Genomic DNA, 18177 nt, shown 5'->3' on the forward strand with positions numbered 1-18177 from the left:
CTTATAAATAATTGTTGCTGTTGTATACTATCACACTTTTGTTGTTGTTTTAAATATACATATAATGGTTTGTAAACAAATGAGTGTAGTCCTCTTAGTGGGGACCTTTGCTTGTATCTGGATAAGACTTTAAGGTGGTCTGAAACTAAGTCTGCTGATAGTGTGCTTTTGGAATCTACATTTGTTCCACATTTGAACCCTTCCCTTTCCTCTTACGTTTTCTAGTGTGCTTTCAATTGTAAATCGGAACCCATTATCTTCCTTTTTTTTACTGCCGCTGAAATGACCTAAATGGGTTGCAAGCGCCATAAAACCCTTTCAAACAAACCCGTTTGGGTCTTATTCTCCTGAGCCTGAGTCATGCTTGTATGGAGACAAGACGGATTTATCTTTTTGTGAGAGATACTATTTTCTTTGTAAATTATCTGTTTATATAATTTATACTCATCGATATGCACTTTTCATTAAATGTCTAGGTGGGACTTTTAGATGGTTTCAAACTTTGTTTTTTAAGGGGGGTTTACGGTGCTTCCAACATTTAAAGGTCACTTCAGGCTACTTAAAAGAATAACATTAATAATAAACTCTTTTAAAGCGTACAGTATCCTCAAACATGAGGCTCTAAGTTAGATCACTCTAAGCGCTTTGCATCAACACAAAATAAATTTTAAGAAATTACATGACATCAAATAATGATTTGGACTCCTGGATGTACTGTGGAAGTGTTCCATACAGAGGGACTATAATCAAAGTAGAACATTGTTCCCGCCTTTGTATGAATATGTGGGATAGCCAAATGGATTGGAGGAATGCAAAGGACAGGTTGTCTAATATTTATTAAGGAGTTCTGTAAGGGAGGGAGGGGTAGTGTTTTCCAGTCAACGGGCAGCTAGTGTAATCCTTGAAGCAGAGGTGTGGCAGAGTCAAACCTCTGCTTTTGAAAGACCAATTTGGCAGCATTATTTTGGACCATCTGCAGCTGCCTGATCTTATCTTCCAAAAACATTACATAGCATTACAGTAATCCAGCTTTGAAAATTAAAAAAAAAACATCGTAACATCCTCAGAGAGAAACTGCTGAATCAATCCTTTTTTTTAAATAACTGACAGAGAAATGATTAGAACATTTTCTTAATTTGGTGGTCCATCAACGATTCTGATTCTAAGAATGCTCCAAGGTCATTTACCGTAACACTATCTATCAACATCTCTCCTTTCAATTTTGCCTTGTTCCAAAATCTTCTGTTCCAATGTTCCCTACATCACCTGTGTTGACGTCATTTAGCTTGTTCCTACCCATCTAATCCCTAACACCCAGTAGGTACACATTATGTAATCATGACATTTGGTACATTCAGTTCCAAACAGCTGGGTGTCATCAGCATATTGGTGATAGGACAGGCCAAAGCTCCTGGTGACCCTTGACAGTGGATGAATGTAGAGAACAAAGAGCACGGGTCCAAGAACTGACCCCTGAGGGACACAACATTCCAAAGGAATTTGATCAGACTTCAATACTTCAAATTATTTACAACTACAATTTGTTATCCAACTAATAAATAAGATTTAAACTGAGTGCTGCTCCAGAAATACAAAAAATTATTGTCAAAAGCTGATGATAAATCAAGAAGGTTAAATTAAAAGGGAGAAGATAGAAGAAAAGTTGTAGATCTGAAGTTGAAAACACCAAAAAAATAAGTGAAACAAAGAAGTAAGAAGACTGGTTAAAACAAGGAACAAAAGATTCCATGAACAATCTATCAATGCCCCAACAGCAAAGGGTCCCGCAATGAATTACATGTAAAATGTTTACTAAGTACAATATGTTAAAAATTAAAAAAGATTTTAGTATTAGTACACGACAAAGAGATTATTTATAAGGAAAAAACTTACTCTCAGCTCTAAGAAATAAAGGAGCCATACATTTAACTGCCTCCATCTCAGCTAAGGATTTCTGCCAAGACAAGGAACAAAACAAGATATGTCAATCCATAACTACAAAGACGAGAGTAACATGAAAAGGAAAACAGATGTATGGGGAGAGAAGCCACAGTGATAGTGACCTTTCCACCCACCACGGGAAGTCAAAAGATCCCGACCTGGGTCTCAAACAAGACAAATGGATGGATTGCTCTTGGATCTACTTTTTTTTCTCATCTGTTTGAATTAACCCTCTTTGTCTTCCTTATTGTTTTGGGAAAAATCAAAATCTAACCCACCCTGTGAAGATTTGGAGGGTACCAGAGAAAGCAGGAAGAAAACAAGAAAAATATCAGCCTGCCTTTACTGGGATCGAATCTTATTCTTATTGTTTTGTTTTTCAGGGTTTTACGGCGCTTTCAATTTTAACACACATAGAGGACATATCAGCGCCAGTAAAAAGGAAGAAAATGGGATAGTAGAAAAATTATAGAATTACAATTACAATCAAGGCACCAAAGAAAAAGGAACACAAAGGGAAAAGATGTAGATTCCAAGAGCATACCAACAATGTGCTTAGTTTGAGATCACCTAAAATTCTCATCCAAACACCAGCACAGAATCCCACTGAGGCAAAGAGGAACACACTCAAATGTTTACAAGATGTGTTAACAACAAAAATATAATGGCAGAGAGATGATTTAAAAGGAAAATAATATCACCTAAAACTAACACTACATAAATTTGACTGTTTCCCTCTCAGCCAAAGACTATAGTAGTGTGGCGCCCGGGATAGCGGCTGCTATTCGGGCACCGGGTTGGATCTTCATTCGTCACAAACCGGGACAAGCAGCTCATGTGGCTCGATACTCGTGCTGGTCAACTGGGATTTACACGTGTGCCTCAAGCCCCCTCATCAGTCACCAGTGACAAGGTAGAAGATCCACGATGTGGGCAAGAACCCGAAACGGCAGAGCATCTAGTCGAACGGTTTGTTGTGACGATGCTACCAGCGGGTTTGCGGCGGTGCACGAATGCGGACCGAACTTTGCTGATTGGGTCAATCGTCATAACATAGTAGTGTGAGAACCATAAGAGTAAGAGGCTGCTGCTAAAGACTGGTCTAGCCAAAGACAGAAAGCAAGCTGGAAAACACATATAAGGGGTAAAGAAGACATAGTGACCTCCCTTCCCAGTGGGAGTGCGAGGTTAAGAACACCACCCAGGGATTGAATCTTAGGCCTGATTTCCGGGCAGACGTGCCACCATTATACCACAGAGGTCATTCAATAGGGGGGACAATTTAATGATTTTATTCTTTACATTTCTGCAGTGAATCCTCACTTGCATCAGAAAACACAGACATTGTTATAGTAATAGAGAGGACGAAAACATGAGAGTAGCTCCATTTTTATTTTGAAAATATCCATGTAACAAATTAGGGAACAGGCAAGGCGTGTATGAAACAGTGCCAGACAAAGCAGAAAGAAAAACCTTCCCAAAAATTAGTCTTTCTCTACTGGAGATCGAATCTCAGACCTTCTGATTACCAATTAGACATGCCACATTCATTTGCACCACAGAGATCAATGGATAGTTGGGACAATTTAATGCCTATATTCTTGACAAGACTATGATGACAAAGGCATTAGAGTAGTGTACTGTTTCATGCACACCTTTTCAGATCTTTATCTTACATCACAGCCTGTTTCATAATTTTGTTACATCCTGTGAATCTGTGAAGGTGCGCTTGGTATATTTTAACAGACCTGTAAATGAAGTAAATGACTGATCATGAAAAAGACACGCCATGTAAGTGATAGTGAAAACCATGGAATGTGTAAGTAACAATTTACATCGACAGGGGTGGATCTAATTATATAACTTGGAACAAAAATATTTTTAAAACAAAAAAACAAAAAAACGAGCAAATAAAAATAACTCAAAACCTTACACTGTTGTTGGGATGAGATGAGATGTTATGGTCCATGGAATCAGGAGGGTTATATAGATTTAATATAAGGGAGCTGTAGGAGGGTTGAAGGGGGGGGGGGGGGCAGTTAGAAATTGGGATGACCAAGGGAAAAGGTAAAGTGAAAGGGGTAACTTGACATGAACATCGGTATTTGCCTGCTTAAACTTAAAGTCAACTAAAAGCTGCTCTTCCTCTGGTGCCATAGTTTAATTTGTAATCACTGAGCAGGCAGTAGCAACGGCCTGGGTCTTGAAGTTTACAAATATAATCAGAAAGAAAATCGCCATTTTCATCTCTCTCCCCCTACCAGAACTATTTAAACGTTTTTCACCGATTTTTCAATCTCCTTTAACTTTAAATCTGAAGCTCTATCACCGAAATTCCAAGCCGGCCCTGGCATCTTGCTCAGCAGTCCAAGTACTCAGGTTTGCCACTATTCAAAAATGTAAATCGCATCCAGGTATTTTACCTAAGAAGGAAATGCAGAAAATTCACGAATTTTAATTGTTTAATGACAAAGGAATTTATAAACGACATAGTGATGAATCGAGAAAATGAAATCAAAACAAGGGACGAGATTGTTATACCAAAAGTAATAGTTTATAATCATCATCTACACAAGTGAATCTTTGTCGGCTCATGGTATACGGTTATACAGTTTTCAATTCCATCCTTGAAAGTAGTGTTATAGTTCTGTCGTCGAGATACGGAACCACAACGAGACGGAACCAAGGTGATTGATTTTAGACTGTGAAAGACAAGCGTTACGTTGAGAGGTTGAGTGACGAATTGGACGCTCTCCAGTTTTTATGCTATATTAAATAATAGCATGGATATCGGCAAAGAGCGAGGCGCAGAGTAGTGAGTTATCGACACTGTGTTTTTAAAACAGTCTTGCAAGGCTAGAATTTTAGTATTTATTGTAATTATATGGACGTTTTTAATGACGTTAAAAGAAAACGAGTATAAAGGCCAAATATCTCATGTGCGGAATTCCGTCTTAAGACGGAATATTTACAGGTCTGTTTTAAGCATTAAATAATCAGAATACAACACCATAAAATAGATTCAAAAGTTTATTTCACATCCTACAAATTCATTCACATCATAGAATAAATTTAATTTAACTTGTTCCACACCTGTTTCAAAAACTGGTGTAAGTTTGTGAAGAGATATATATATATAATATATATATATTATATAGTTATATAGGAAGAATATGATGGTGATTCTAGTGAATTGAAAACTATATATATATATATATATATATATATATATATATATATATATATATATATATATATATATATATATATATATATATATATATATATATACAAGCAAAATCTAAGAAAAGATTGAAAGCAAAAAGAGGGCTTGTTTTAAAGGGGGGGGGGGGGGGATCCGTCCCTTGGTCTCATATAAATACGGAGACGGACGTTGGCTAACGGTTCAACTTAGTTCAAGAGAAAATACCATATTTGTGTCAAATTTTTACCGTACATGTTGTTTAAATTGTTTGATTTTTGTAAAACTAGCTGCAAATTTTTGGCAAATTTTACCATTTTTTAATGGCAAATTTTGGCGTTTGAAACGGCAAAAAAATGCGGGGACAGATCAAATAAATGGCATGACAAAATCAGAAGAAAATGTTCCTGGAATTCCATGATGATATGTTGGTCATAACCAATCAATATCCCTGATTACAGTTTTTTTTTACCAACAAAACAAATTCAAGTGATCAAATGGCATTAACAGTGCAGTATGACCAATTACTTCAAGAAGATTTCACAACGATTCTGGATTTGAGACAAAGTACTGCTATTTCAGAACCAGAAATATAATCAGCAGTGTCAATGGATTATTCTTCACATATGTAATTGTCGAATTTTTGAGAGGATCCAGATAGCCAAGATTAGAATGAAATCAATAACAAAACATTCATTCAGTTGATAAGAATATACATAAGGCCCTTCTGAGGGGATAATAATGTGATTATTACCCAATCAATATCATAAATAAAAAGGCGAGTAAAGCGTGTGCTACTTCGATGCAGGTGTTAACTGAACACTTCCATCAGTGTTGTTAATTCAACAATTCAAAACCTTTTGAAATTATCATTTGCCCTACATGGACACATAGATCTGCAAGTTGTTTGATTTCAAAGGGCTGTGAAAACATTATGTTGTACTACTGTTATACCTCATGTTATGGATTGAACATTTTATTACAATTGGTCTCGTATAAATACGGAGACGGACGTTGGCTAATGGTTCAACTTAGTTCAAGAGAAAATACCATATTTGTGTCAAATTTTTACCGTACATGTTGTTTAAATTGTTTGATTTTTGTAAAACTAGCTGCAAAAAAAATGCGGGGACAGATCAAGATAGTGCTGTGCATGAAATCCAATTTGTTATTGTTTCCGTTCCAAGTACAATTAAGATAAAGATAATTTTTTAAATTATCACTAAATTAGATAATATCAGTTTAATCGCAATTAATAATGAAACCGAAACAGGTTTTAAATAATCATTCGTAAAAAGAAAAGAAAAAACCCCAGTTTCTCTGTGTTGGACGACCACTAAATACACACCCCCTTGTTCCTACCGACCATGGAGTCACTATTTCCTCCATGCTACTGACACACCATCCCAGATACCTAGCTGTCTCGCATAAGAAAAGAAGTGTTTTGTGGTCAAAATCTTACATAAAATTAAAATAGTATTGACACTTGCATGTAAATCTATTTATTAAAGGGAAATATAGCCACAAAATTTTATAAAATTTTCAATCCTTTATCAATTTATTGTGTCCAAAGAGAGAATGAGGTAGATTTTGATGTTTGATGTGTGAAGCCGCTGTTACATTGGGTTAGAGAACCCGGCATGTTTTTATGTTTTTAAGCGTTTGCAACACATTAAGGTCATATCAGCGCCAGTAAAAAGGAAGAAAATGGGATAGTAAAAAGTTCTAGAATTACAATTAAAGCACAAAAGAAAAGGTAAGACAATAGGGAATTGGTTCAAATAGGGAACAGATGTAGATTCCAAGAGCACCTTAAAGTCTCATCCAGACACAATCACAGGTCCCAACTCAGAGGAATACACTCAAATGTTTACCAATCATATAATATAATATGCAAACTAAACATAATATAATGCATAACAGAGAGATGATTTACAAGGAAAAAAATATCATCTCCCAAAAACTATAACTATACATTCGACTGTTTCCCTCCCAGCCAAGGAACTCTGGCAAAGATCAGGACAAAACTAAGTAATCTCATTCCAAGACAATGACAAGAAACAATTGGAAAACGGGTATGGGGGGATAGAAGACACAGCATGTACCTCCCTGCCCACTATGGTCAGGATCCCAACCCAGGAACCCGGCATGGCATTTACCACCTGACATATTGTTATTGTTTGTAATCGGATATACAGTAGAATTACTTTAAACCGAAATTTTGGGGACCTTCTAAACCATTTCGGTTTAAAGACATTTTGGTTTAAAGCAAGTTCCCGTTTTGCGATGTTTTTCAAGTGTAGTAACTATTTAAGAAATTTGCTCATTTAATCGTATCATGGGTTTCCCCTTAAATGTAGTTGTTGAATAAATGCCGTCTTCGTAACCATTAAAAAAATTTTATTTTTTAAAAAATTATTTTATTTATTTTTTTTTTTTTGGTGTGTTTTAAAAATATTTTTGGAGGTTTTCGTTTTCAATTCAAAATTGTTGAAAGAGTTGAGTTCGGGATGCCATGTTTTTTACTTATCTCCGTCTTGATCAACTTTTTTTTCATCGACTTCACATAGTATTTTGATTTTAAACTCCAACGTGTAAGCACAGTGCTTTCTTTTAGAAACCTTTTAGTAAAATGTAAAGCTAAAATAAGATCTAAAGTTCTTGTGTGATAATTGATAATGAATGATGCGCAGCTCAGAGGTGAAGTGAAATGGAAATGAAAAGGCGTGTCAATGCTAAGTTGTTTACTACACCTCTCTCTTTTGTTGAAAAGCCATTAGGTTCAAAGGCCTAATTACATAGAACCCCCCCCCCCCCCCTTCTCACACACACATTCAATCAAAGTGGAAATGAAATGGCATGTCAATGGTAAGTTGTCTACCACCCCCCTCCTTATTGTCGTGTTGAAAATCCAGTCAGTTCCAAAGGATCAACACACGAGCGAGAACATCTCGCTTGCGTGATTCTACACCCCAACTCCCCCTTCAACAACACACAACAAACCAAACTCATGTAACACACAGTCCTGACGATGGCTGAAAAGGCCTGAAACATCGATGTAGACTGACTCCAACATTGTGGTAAATATTAAAATTATATAAATATATATATATATATATATATATATATATATATATATATATATATATATATATATATATATATATATATTATATATATATAATATGAAACACCATCATATTCTTCTTTTCATAAATCGTAATTCTTGTATTAAAAATGCCATGCCAACTGAAAAATAAAAATGAATAAAAGCTACAGATCTTTAGTTTTTTAAAAAGATGACTATGTCTCGACATCAGAAAATGCAACTGGTAATAACTTGCACACCAAAATAAAATAATAATAAAATACCCATACACTCACAAGAGATGAGACAATGAAACCTAGAAATTACAAAAAGGGTAGTCACACAAGGATTGTAATTATTGAAAAGTTTTGTAAATAATATCATATCTTATGTAAATTGCTAAATAATACCCAGACATCCGTATCAGTGTTCAATGTTCAATGAATAACTAAGGCACCGGATGCATAACTGACAGATGAATCATTGGAGGCTTCACACTGATTAGATTGTGCATATTTGAGGAATTTCAAATTGAAGTTCACACCATTGCTTTGGCTCTGAAGGCAGTCAATTGCCTGTTGAAAGAGAAATAAATGAAAATATCAGAAGATGGAAACCAATATTGAATCAAGTAGTCTAGGTGGTGCCAAGGGTAAAATCGTTTGTACAAACAAGTGAATCCATGTTAAATCCTATAAAACAGAATTGTGCCCATCTTGACATTGTAAAATGCTCAGATCACGGTCAGAAACCAAGGATGAGTGCCATATAAAATAAATATTTTTTTTTCAATCCTAAAAGATAAAAGTTAAAATTCTGCAAGTAAAATAAAATGATTACATATACATCAGTGATGATAATGGCAATTTGTCAAAAATGAGGAAGGTCCGTTGGTCTAACTAAAACCAAATAAAAAATAACAGAACAACAGAATTACGTAATACTGTGTAAAATTACCGCTAAATGTGTACATTCACTCTTATCATTACTTTTTGTAAATATTTAATGAAAACAATGTTAAAGGCCTACAATATTACTTATAATAATAATACAGTCCACTCCGGATAATCGTATTACCTTGGGATCAGCGAAAATGTTGCTCCCTGTCCACTATTGCAACATTTTACACATACATGGTTAACTCAAACCAGTTGTTGTAAATGTTCCTAGTCCACCACAGAACAATTTTATTGAAACAAAAACCATATGTCAGCCCTGTATAGATTTGTCAACCAAAAGCAGCTATAATATAAGCCGACATCTTTTGTTCTCAACATTTGTAGTAATAGTGAAAGAGATTAGCCGTGATGAGAGACAATAAGCTCTCACCAAACTCTCTAGTCACAATACACAGTTGTCAATCCCAAAACAAAGGATGTCGCCCAGTCTCTCTTTACAACTGTCATTGTCTACTTGTCAAGATTATGCCCAGCCCCCTCCCCTCCTATTTAATGGCCACATATGATATATCAAACCTACACTGCAGAGTGGTAACAGACTATTTTGCATTAAATCCCGCTCATTCTCGATTCTGCAACGTGTCACAGATTTCATCCATGATGAAATTAATATATGACATTTTGATTCATTGATTTCTTAATTTTACTACTTTTTGAGGACAAAAATATATTGCGATTAACCGAAGTTTGTTGCAATTAACCAGTGACTTTTATACAGAATTAATTCCGTTTCTTGGGAAATGTTGCGATTAACCGAGTTGCGATTATCCGGAGTGGACTGAATAATAATAATAATAATAATAATATACTTTATTCATCAAAAAATGGAATTAAGTTTACAGATGTGGCATGCACAAAAATGTATACATATATAAAGTTAAGAATTTATGTTTTTATTGTTTTTAAGGATTTTACGGCACTTGCAGCACATTAAGGTAATATCAGTGCCATAATATATAATATAATATGTAAACTAAACATAATACAATGCATAACAGAGAGATGATTTACAAGGAAAAAAATATCATCTCCCAAAACCACAACTATACATTAGACTTTAGTCCCTCCCAGCCAAGGAACTCCGGCAAGGATCGGGACAAAACCAAGCAATCTCATTCCAAGACAATGACAGGAAACAATTGGAAAACGGGTATGGGGGGATAGAAGACACAGCATGTACCTCCCTGCCCACCATGGGAGGTCAGGATCCCCACCCAGTAAGAATTTATGGCGACAATGTAATATCAATTTTACAAAGTGAAATATGTTGTCCCTATGACCTGATCCCAAGTTTGAATTTATATATAAATGCATGAATGTATGTTTTTACTTCACAGAGCAGGCTACAATATCTTTGTTACACCAATCTGGTTGTTATGCAGCTTATAAATCAAACCTTTAATAAATTGGTGATCAAAGTCTATCTAACAAAAGTACAAAGATTAAACTATGTTGATTACCCCTGCACATTGCAATACATATCTATCTATAACAAGATGACTAATATTAGTACAAACATAACATTAAACATTAAGACAGAAGGCTGATTGAGATATGAATAAAGGAGGGAGAGAGAGAGAGAGATACTTTGCCAGAATAGTTTAAGAATTGACCTTTTTTAAATTAAAAGTTGTAATGAATTTTAAAAAACCGCTTATAACTTATAGGCTCATGAACTGTACTATCATGAAACGGCTACTTACAAAAATAAAAATTCAGACCCAAATACATCCCCCCCTCCAAATCCCCTTTCCTGTTGACCTTCACCTCACCGAAGACCACCACTGGTCTTGTGTCACTTTTAACATTTGGCACCAGTCTCTGCTGGCCTCATAAAAATGGAAATACAGACCTGCCTACTTGAAAATATAAAAATTTGTAGTTTTTAGGATACAATAGTAATAGTCGATTTAATTAACTTTATTGATCAACAATTTACCATCACAAGGGTCAAATAATCCTTCTAAATCATTAAAATTGTACTGTCTGACATCAATTTTCCTTTGCTCCAGTAGTTCTGAAATTGAAGCCAAAATTTCGTAATTCTGCGAATTTTTTGTAGGAGCAGGCAGGTCTGGAAATATCATTGAAATTCACTCAACTGAGCAATTGTAAACATATATGAGAAAACAGGACGGTGAGTTTTTTTCTGCGGATCCAACACTTAGTGACCTGAGCTTTAATCACAGGAAATAAATGGCATGACAAAATCAGAAGAAAATGTTCCTGGAATTCCATGATGATATGTTGGTCATAACCAATCAATATCCCTGATTACAGTTTTTTTTTTTACCAACAAAACAAATTCAAGTGATCAAATGGCATTAACAGTGCAGTATGACCAATTACTTCAAGAAGATTTCACAACGATTCTGGATTTGAGACAAAGTACTGCTATTTCAGAACCAGAAATATAATCAGCAGTGTCAATGGATTATTCTTCACATATGTAATTGTCGAATTTTTGAGAGGATCCAGATAGCCAAGATTAGAATGAAATCAATAACAAAACATTCATTCAGTTGATAAGAATATACATAAGGCCCTTCTGAGGGGATAATAATGTGATTATTACCCAATCAATATCATAAATAAAAAGGCGAGTAAAGCGTGTGCTACTTCGATGCAGGTGTTAACTGAACACTTCCATCAGTGTTGTTAATTCAACAATTCAAAACCTTTTGAAATTATCATTTGCCCTACATGGACACATAGATCTGCAAGTTGTTTGATTTCAAAGGGCTGTGAAAACATTATGTATGTACTACTGTTATACTTCATGTTATGGATTGAACATTGTATTACAATTGACTCATGAGAAATACTACAAATGACTTACGCTAAGTAGAACACCAATAGGATGTCGCCCACATATTGTGTTCTGGAATGTTTTGAGGTATGAGGTAAAGGCAGTAGGATCCATCCTCTCAATGATTGACATTCCCTGTTTTGATTTAAGAATAAGGAACAATCAAAAAATGAAATTGTATTTTTGATATTTAAATATTGCTACCAAGCTGTGCATGTGGAACAAATCTAAATTGTAATTGTATTGATGCTCATCAGAGTAACCTCCTCATTTCCTTTTTAGGAAGGAAGTCTGTTACTGGCTCTCTGCATTTGCTTTATATTCTCTCATTAATATGACAAAACATTAAAAACCTTCAAACATAAATAAGATAAGTTTGTTTGTTTTTTTTCAATGGGAAAGAAAATTTAATTTGATCACAGATTTCGGTCAAATTCATTTAGAGTTGCATGCTCCACTGGTTGATATTGTTCAAAAAATCACCTTTTTTAAAAATTGTTTCCATTAACTTGGAATTAAAATGTTGTGACAGGCGAAGCTAATTCTGTGAAAACCATCATAATATTGCACAATACTAATACTACAAAGAATTCATCTGCTTACCATCTTGTCCAGAGCTTCAATAGACTCCCAAATTTTGCCATGAGATTTATCATAGTAAGTGTACTTGAATCTTTTCCCTGAAAATAAGTAAGATTTGATTTTGAATGGAAAGCTTAGATATTAATCAGGAATACAAAAATATTACAAAAAGAAAACTCAAAGCTTCAAAAGTAACAAACATGTTTATTTAAAATAAAATAAATAAACAAATCAAAGAATCCTGACTTCTATCTAAAATTCAATATAAAAGAAAAGGAACTCTCATCTATGACTTTGGAATTCTCTGGTGTATGTGTGGAATCCATTGACCAAGAGACCGATTCAAAACATTCAAATCTTTTTAAAAAAGAAACGTGCATGTCAACCAGCCAGAATTATCGACACCATTTAAAACATTCCTTCGAAGTTACAATAAATTGAAAAGACAATTTTTTTTTTAAACACAAAAAAGCATTTATACAACTTACCCCAATGGCAGAAATCAGATGAGATAACAAAAAGATTGTTTGGATCTTTAAGGTAAGGGCTAAGGATCTGCCCATATCTAGCTTCTCTCTCGGGCGTGAGGGATCCAACAAGAATTGGGACAATGGTGAACTGGCCTTGATAACTGAGCAATTTGTTTTTTAAAAAACACAAAAACATGAAAACTTTACCGTTGTCGTTGAAAAAAGTAACAAAAAGGGCAAATTTTTAAATCTCTTAATCCATCTTGCATTCATTTCAAAATTGGGTATTTTAAAAAAAAAAATTAGTGAGTTTACATCATACTTAAAACATTCATTAAGCAATAAATTAAATTAAATTCTATGTTATCAAGCTATGATCAGACAAAATCATAAGTTAGTTCTAGCCAACCCCACAAGTGCAAAGTTAAGTGATAAAGACAAGTAAACATTTTTCATTCGACCTTTTGATCCTGACAGTCACTCTTATCTAAAAAACAAAACTAACTGCCTTTATTGAAGGATTTCAAAGCAAGCAAACAGTGAATTTGTACACTAAAGGTTCATGATCAGTCTTGAGTTTAAGACAACGAAGACTGGTGCAACTGAAAATTGGAAGGTGCAGCTACAGAGGTGATATGATCATATATACAAAAAAAACATCAAAAATCAAAGCCAATCACTTACTTTTCCATGACTTTGGCAATATATGGCAGGTGCATTTCTATACTATGCTCTGCTTCATCTGTGCTCAATGACATGGTACTGAAAAACCCTGTACCTTTTAATTCATGGTATACTATTGGAAAGAGAAAAAAATATTATGGTGATCAGAGTCCAGCTCATAAAAACGTACAAGAAAATAATGTAGGTTCTTATACTTCAATTTGAAAAAGAAAAATTTTAATTGACTCATGCTCGTCAGTTGTAAGATTGTGGGAGTCATGAGAATTCATGGTTTATTTTTTTAGCCACAAAGAATTTAATTTCATTCAAAATAATGTAATAATCAAAAGAAAAATAAAGCCCATACTTGCACTGTCAATGGTAAGATTATACAGAGGAGTCTCATACAATTCAGTCCCTGACAAAGCACAATCAGACATTTGGACATGGTGTGATGGACCCAGGATAAAAATTCGCTTCCTGAAAAAAATTTTTTTGTTAAAACACTTTGAGAGAAATAGGTAAGACAAGGTTGGTCAACAGAATGATATCACTTGTGAGTGAGACAATTATAACATCTTAAAGACAAAGAAACTTCCAGTTCCGGGTTAGAAAACTTAATCAATCAAACGCGTGAGATGCAATCCTGCAGCTGAGCAATAATGATTTAATTTGATTTAAATTGAACAGAGATACAATGTCCTTTGAATACCTTTCTTGTAATTTGCCCACAATCACAAACAACTGTTAAAACAACTCTGTAATTCAGTACAACTATAATCCTTCGAAATTTATGAAAAAAACAAAAACTTACACAGATCTTGGATTAACTTGCCGGTAAGCAAAAGCCCCACATGCCCCACAAAAACAGTATCCAGCATGACTGAGGACAAAATTAGTAAAAATCAACAATTAAGACTACACATTTGCTAATGATACACAAAGAAATAATAATAAGAATTATAAAATTGATTTATAAGTAAAAGATAGTTAAGAGAATATTCTTTTTCTTCTTCTTCGTTTCCCTCTTATATTGTCTTCATGCTTGAATGTCTAGTTGGTGAAAGAGTGCTGGTGTCTTCCTCGGCTCTGCAGATGTTTGGTAGCAGGCCAAAAATCCTCTCTTGCTGTTGAATACTTTGGGCAGGTTTGGAGTATATAGTGGGCGTCTTCTTCTCCGTCACTACAGTCATACATGCCTGTTCCTCCTATTTTGAAAATCTTGTGCACATGGTAAGAGAATATATCTGCAAGTGGATTAGTGACCTATTGTGGATTTTTAAATGAGAAGATTAAATGTGCTTTTTCTAGAAATGTTGAATTCCTTACCCTATCCTCTTTTCAAAATGTGAACAGAAACCTCTTTTTCAAGTCTGTTCAAGTTGCTCAATCGTTCATTTCTCTTGCTAATTATTTCAATTCCCTTTAGAAACTATTAATTTTATGTTTGTTCCCCTCATTTAAAAAGAACCGTTTAGTTAGCCTATATTCTTTATCACTCGACTGCTGCTCTTGTTGCTATATAATTGTAATGTGACTATAGCCTTTGTCTTATACGGGGATAAGCATGATATCAAAGCTTTATATTTCAAGATCAAATTTTTCAAATCAATTTTTCAAAGTTCTTATCAACAAAAGTAAATTTAGCATACATCCCTACTAAGCTCACACATGAAACTAGTAAAATAGAGTTAAATCAAACAAAATCTTACAGTAGGGATTTAAAAAACGTTCTCTTTTCTAAAAAGTCAATGATATTCATTCCATTCAAGTATGATGGCTCGCCCTTAATAGCTACAAAAAAAAAAAAAAAAATATCTCCAACATATGCACAGTGGTAATGAGATTTACAACACTTGGTAACCATCCAATTTTCCAATCTTGAACATGACCTGATGTTAATTCGTATGTGATTCAACACACACACACACACACTTTCACCCACCAAGTATCTCAGATCTGTCATAGCATAATTGTGAGTATTTTGACTTGCAATAATTCTATCATAATCGGTAATGATGCACATTCGTCAAATGCATTGGATGTATTAGATTCAAACACGCTAACAGCAGTACAACAGTTATCCAACTTCTCAGTACTGATCTCCTAATAACTCATTGAATATGTAACATGTTGTCAAAATCATGCACACAATTGGCAAACCTCATACAATATTAAAGATGTGTAGCCAAGTGTGTAGTGGTGTTTCATAATACTTATAGGGTTGAGTTCTAGGTTGGGGGTACCCTCAATTGGGACAATACTTTGACTGCTCCATAAGTAATTATCATAATGATAATGTCAATAAAGCTTAGAGAAAAAAATACTTACGGCGCAATAATTGCCCTTGCAGGGGCGTGTGATTCTGTTGCCTTTGAAAGCCAGCTTCCTAACTGTTTATTCAGTTCTGAACCTGAATTTGAAAAATAATAAATGTTAAAGGTAGTAAAATTGTTTAATCTCTGAAATTGGAAAGACAGTTGAACACCTGAATGCCAGCCGTGTTATCAAATACACTCACATCAAAACAGATCCCAACTTAACAAGAAATTCAAAATAGAATTTGATGATTTAAACAAAAAACAAAACAAAATTATTTTAAAATTCCATCAGTCAATCATTTCATTCTAACATTGAATTATTCCCATGCCTCTCCAATGATAAGATGTAAATTTCCATGTCTATTGGGTTGAATGACAGTAATGAGGATAGTAAATAAAACTCCAAATCCAGGATGATAATGTTTATATGGAATGATTTTTCAATCAATATCAATTAGGATAAAGACCCATAGGATTCAATGTGAATACCTTAGCATTTTAGCCCAACGTCTTTAAAGCGTTTTACTCTAGTACTGAGATCCTCTGAATGACACCTACATCTGTGACAGATCTGTTTAACCATATTAATGTAAATGCATATTGTCTAGATAAGACTAACATTTTGGTATACAATCTGCTAATAAGAACTCCATATTGACTGTTTTAACCATTTTTTATTAACGGCATACGATTTCGTTCACAACTTTCCAATGGTTATTTTGGGGTAAAACTTTGAATTGCCGTATAACTACATTTCTAGTCAAGATAGAAAGAAAATTCAAACTGTTTTGTAATCAGTGTTGTCAGCTCTTTCATATGACATTGGTTTCATGTGTGTGAGTTACATTAAGAATAATTGTTAAACTCCCTGCTGATCACTGATACTATGCTATAGGCTATGCTATCTATACTATACTAATACTGGCTATACTCACTACTCACTATGACTAGGATATTGTGTCTGCTAATGTCTAACTTTCGAGTCTATCTTTTTATGATTTACTCTTATTATTCAGTTTGTGAATGAGACATTAAGTAACTCGATGAGAATAAAATAAGATGTGAATATGAAAATTCAATCAATCTAAGTAAATCAAAATGTTCGTCATTTGGGAGTGAGTTTGAGATAGTGTTCTGTTTGAGTTTTAGTTTAGTTTAGGCAGGCGTTTCTTGTTCTGGTTACAGGCCTACCTGAGCCTGAATACCAGCTTCCAGCATGACTCGCTTTTCTAATTCTCCCGTGTCTTGACATCGCCTTCCCAATCTTGGAACTGAAATAATTTGCAAGTTTTCGAGATAGATTGTTGATGCTATTCTCTGTCTTCCTATCCTTCCTTTGTTGTTGATATTTATGAGTTATGAGGTGAAGTAATAAATGGAGTGGTCACATAAACTGCCTTAAATGTAGCCAAATGATTCTTTTTTAAAAAGAGCTAAAAATTGTAACCGTGCAAATGAAATTAATCATCCCACTAATAAAGCTCATCGATATAGCTATTAAAGTGAAGATTTATACAACATATTTTATTTAAATATATCTTTCAAATGTTTTTTAAAGTTTTATTCATGGCGAGGTAAATAATAAATGATTTACTGAGATGGATTAATTCATCATAGACCCACGTAGATGGTAACAGAGTAGAAGTGCGCGCGCTCTCTCTCTCTCTCTCTCTCTCTCTCTCTCTCTCTCTCTCTCTCTCTCTCTCTCTCTCTCTCTCTCTCTCTCTCTCTCTCTCATTTACTTTCTACACACACACACACACACACACACATATACATATATATATATATATATATATATATATATATATATATATATATATATATATATATAATATATATATATATATATATATGTATATATATAAATATATACAGTCCACTCCGGATAATTGCAACTCTCGGTTATCGCAACATTTCCCACGAAACGGAGTTAATTCTATTTAAAAGTCACTGTTTAATTGCAACAAACTTCGGTTAATCGCAACAAATTTTCGCCCTCAAAAAGTGGTAAATTCAAGAAATCAATCAAACAAAATATCATGATTTCATGGTGGAAGAAATCGTGACATGTTGAATAATCGAGAGTAACCGGGATATAATGCTATAGTAGTTTGTCACCACTCTATTGGAGACAAAAGA

At 34.2% G+C, this 18177-nt stretch overlaps 1 protein-coding gene across 1 annotated transcript; it reads right to left on the reverse strand.

Annotated features, from left to right (window-relative positions):
• Positions 1–8339: 8339 nt before the first annotated feature.
• On the reverse strand, positions 8340–17412 carry LOC144959883 (protein MEMO1-like). The gene is made up of 9 exons (XM_078892697.1): positions 17227–17412; positions 16046–16127; positions 14529–14597; positions 14082–14194; positions 13736–13847; positions 13070–13212; positions 12603–12679; positions 12030–12134; positions 8340–8806 (listed from the first exon to the last, which is right to left on the reverse strand). Exons 1-9 carry the CDS (start codon positions 17285–17287, stop codon positions 8669–8671), a joined length of 900 nt encoding a protein of 299 aa, XP_078748823.1. The 5' UTR covers positions 17288–17412; the 3' UTR covers positions 8340–8668.
• Between the last annotated feature and the right edge of the window lie 765 nt (positions 17413–18177).

This window comes from Berghia stephanieae, chromosome 1, assembly GCF_034508935.2.
Source record: "Berghia stephanieae isolate SIO BIC M18660-M18661 chromosome 1, UCSD_Bste_1.3, whole genome shotgun sequence".
In the NCBI taxonomy this organism is placed as follows: Eukaryota; Metazoa; Mollusca; class Gastropoda; order Nudibranchia; family Aeolidiidae; genus Berghia; species Berghia stephanieae.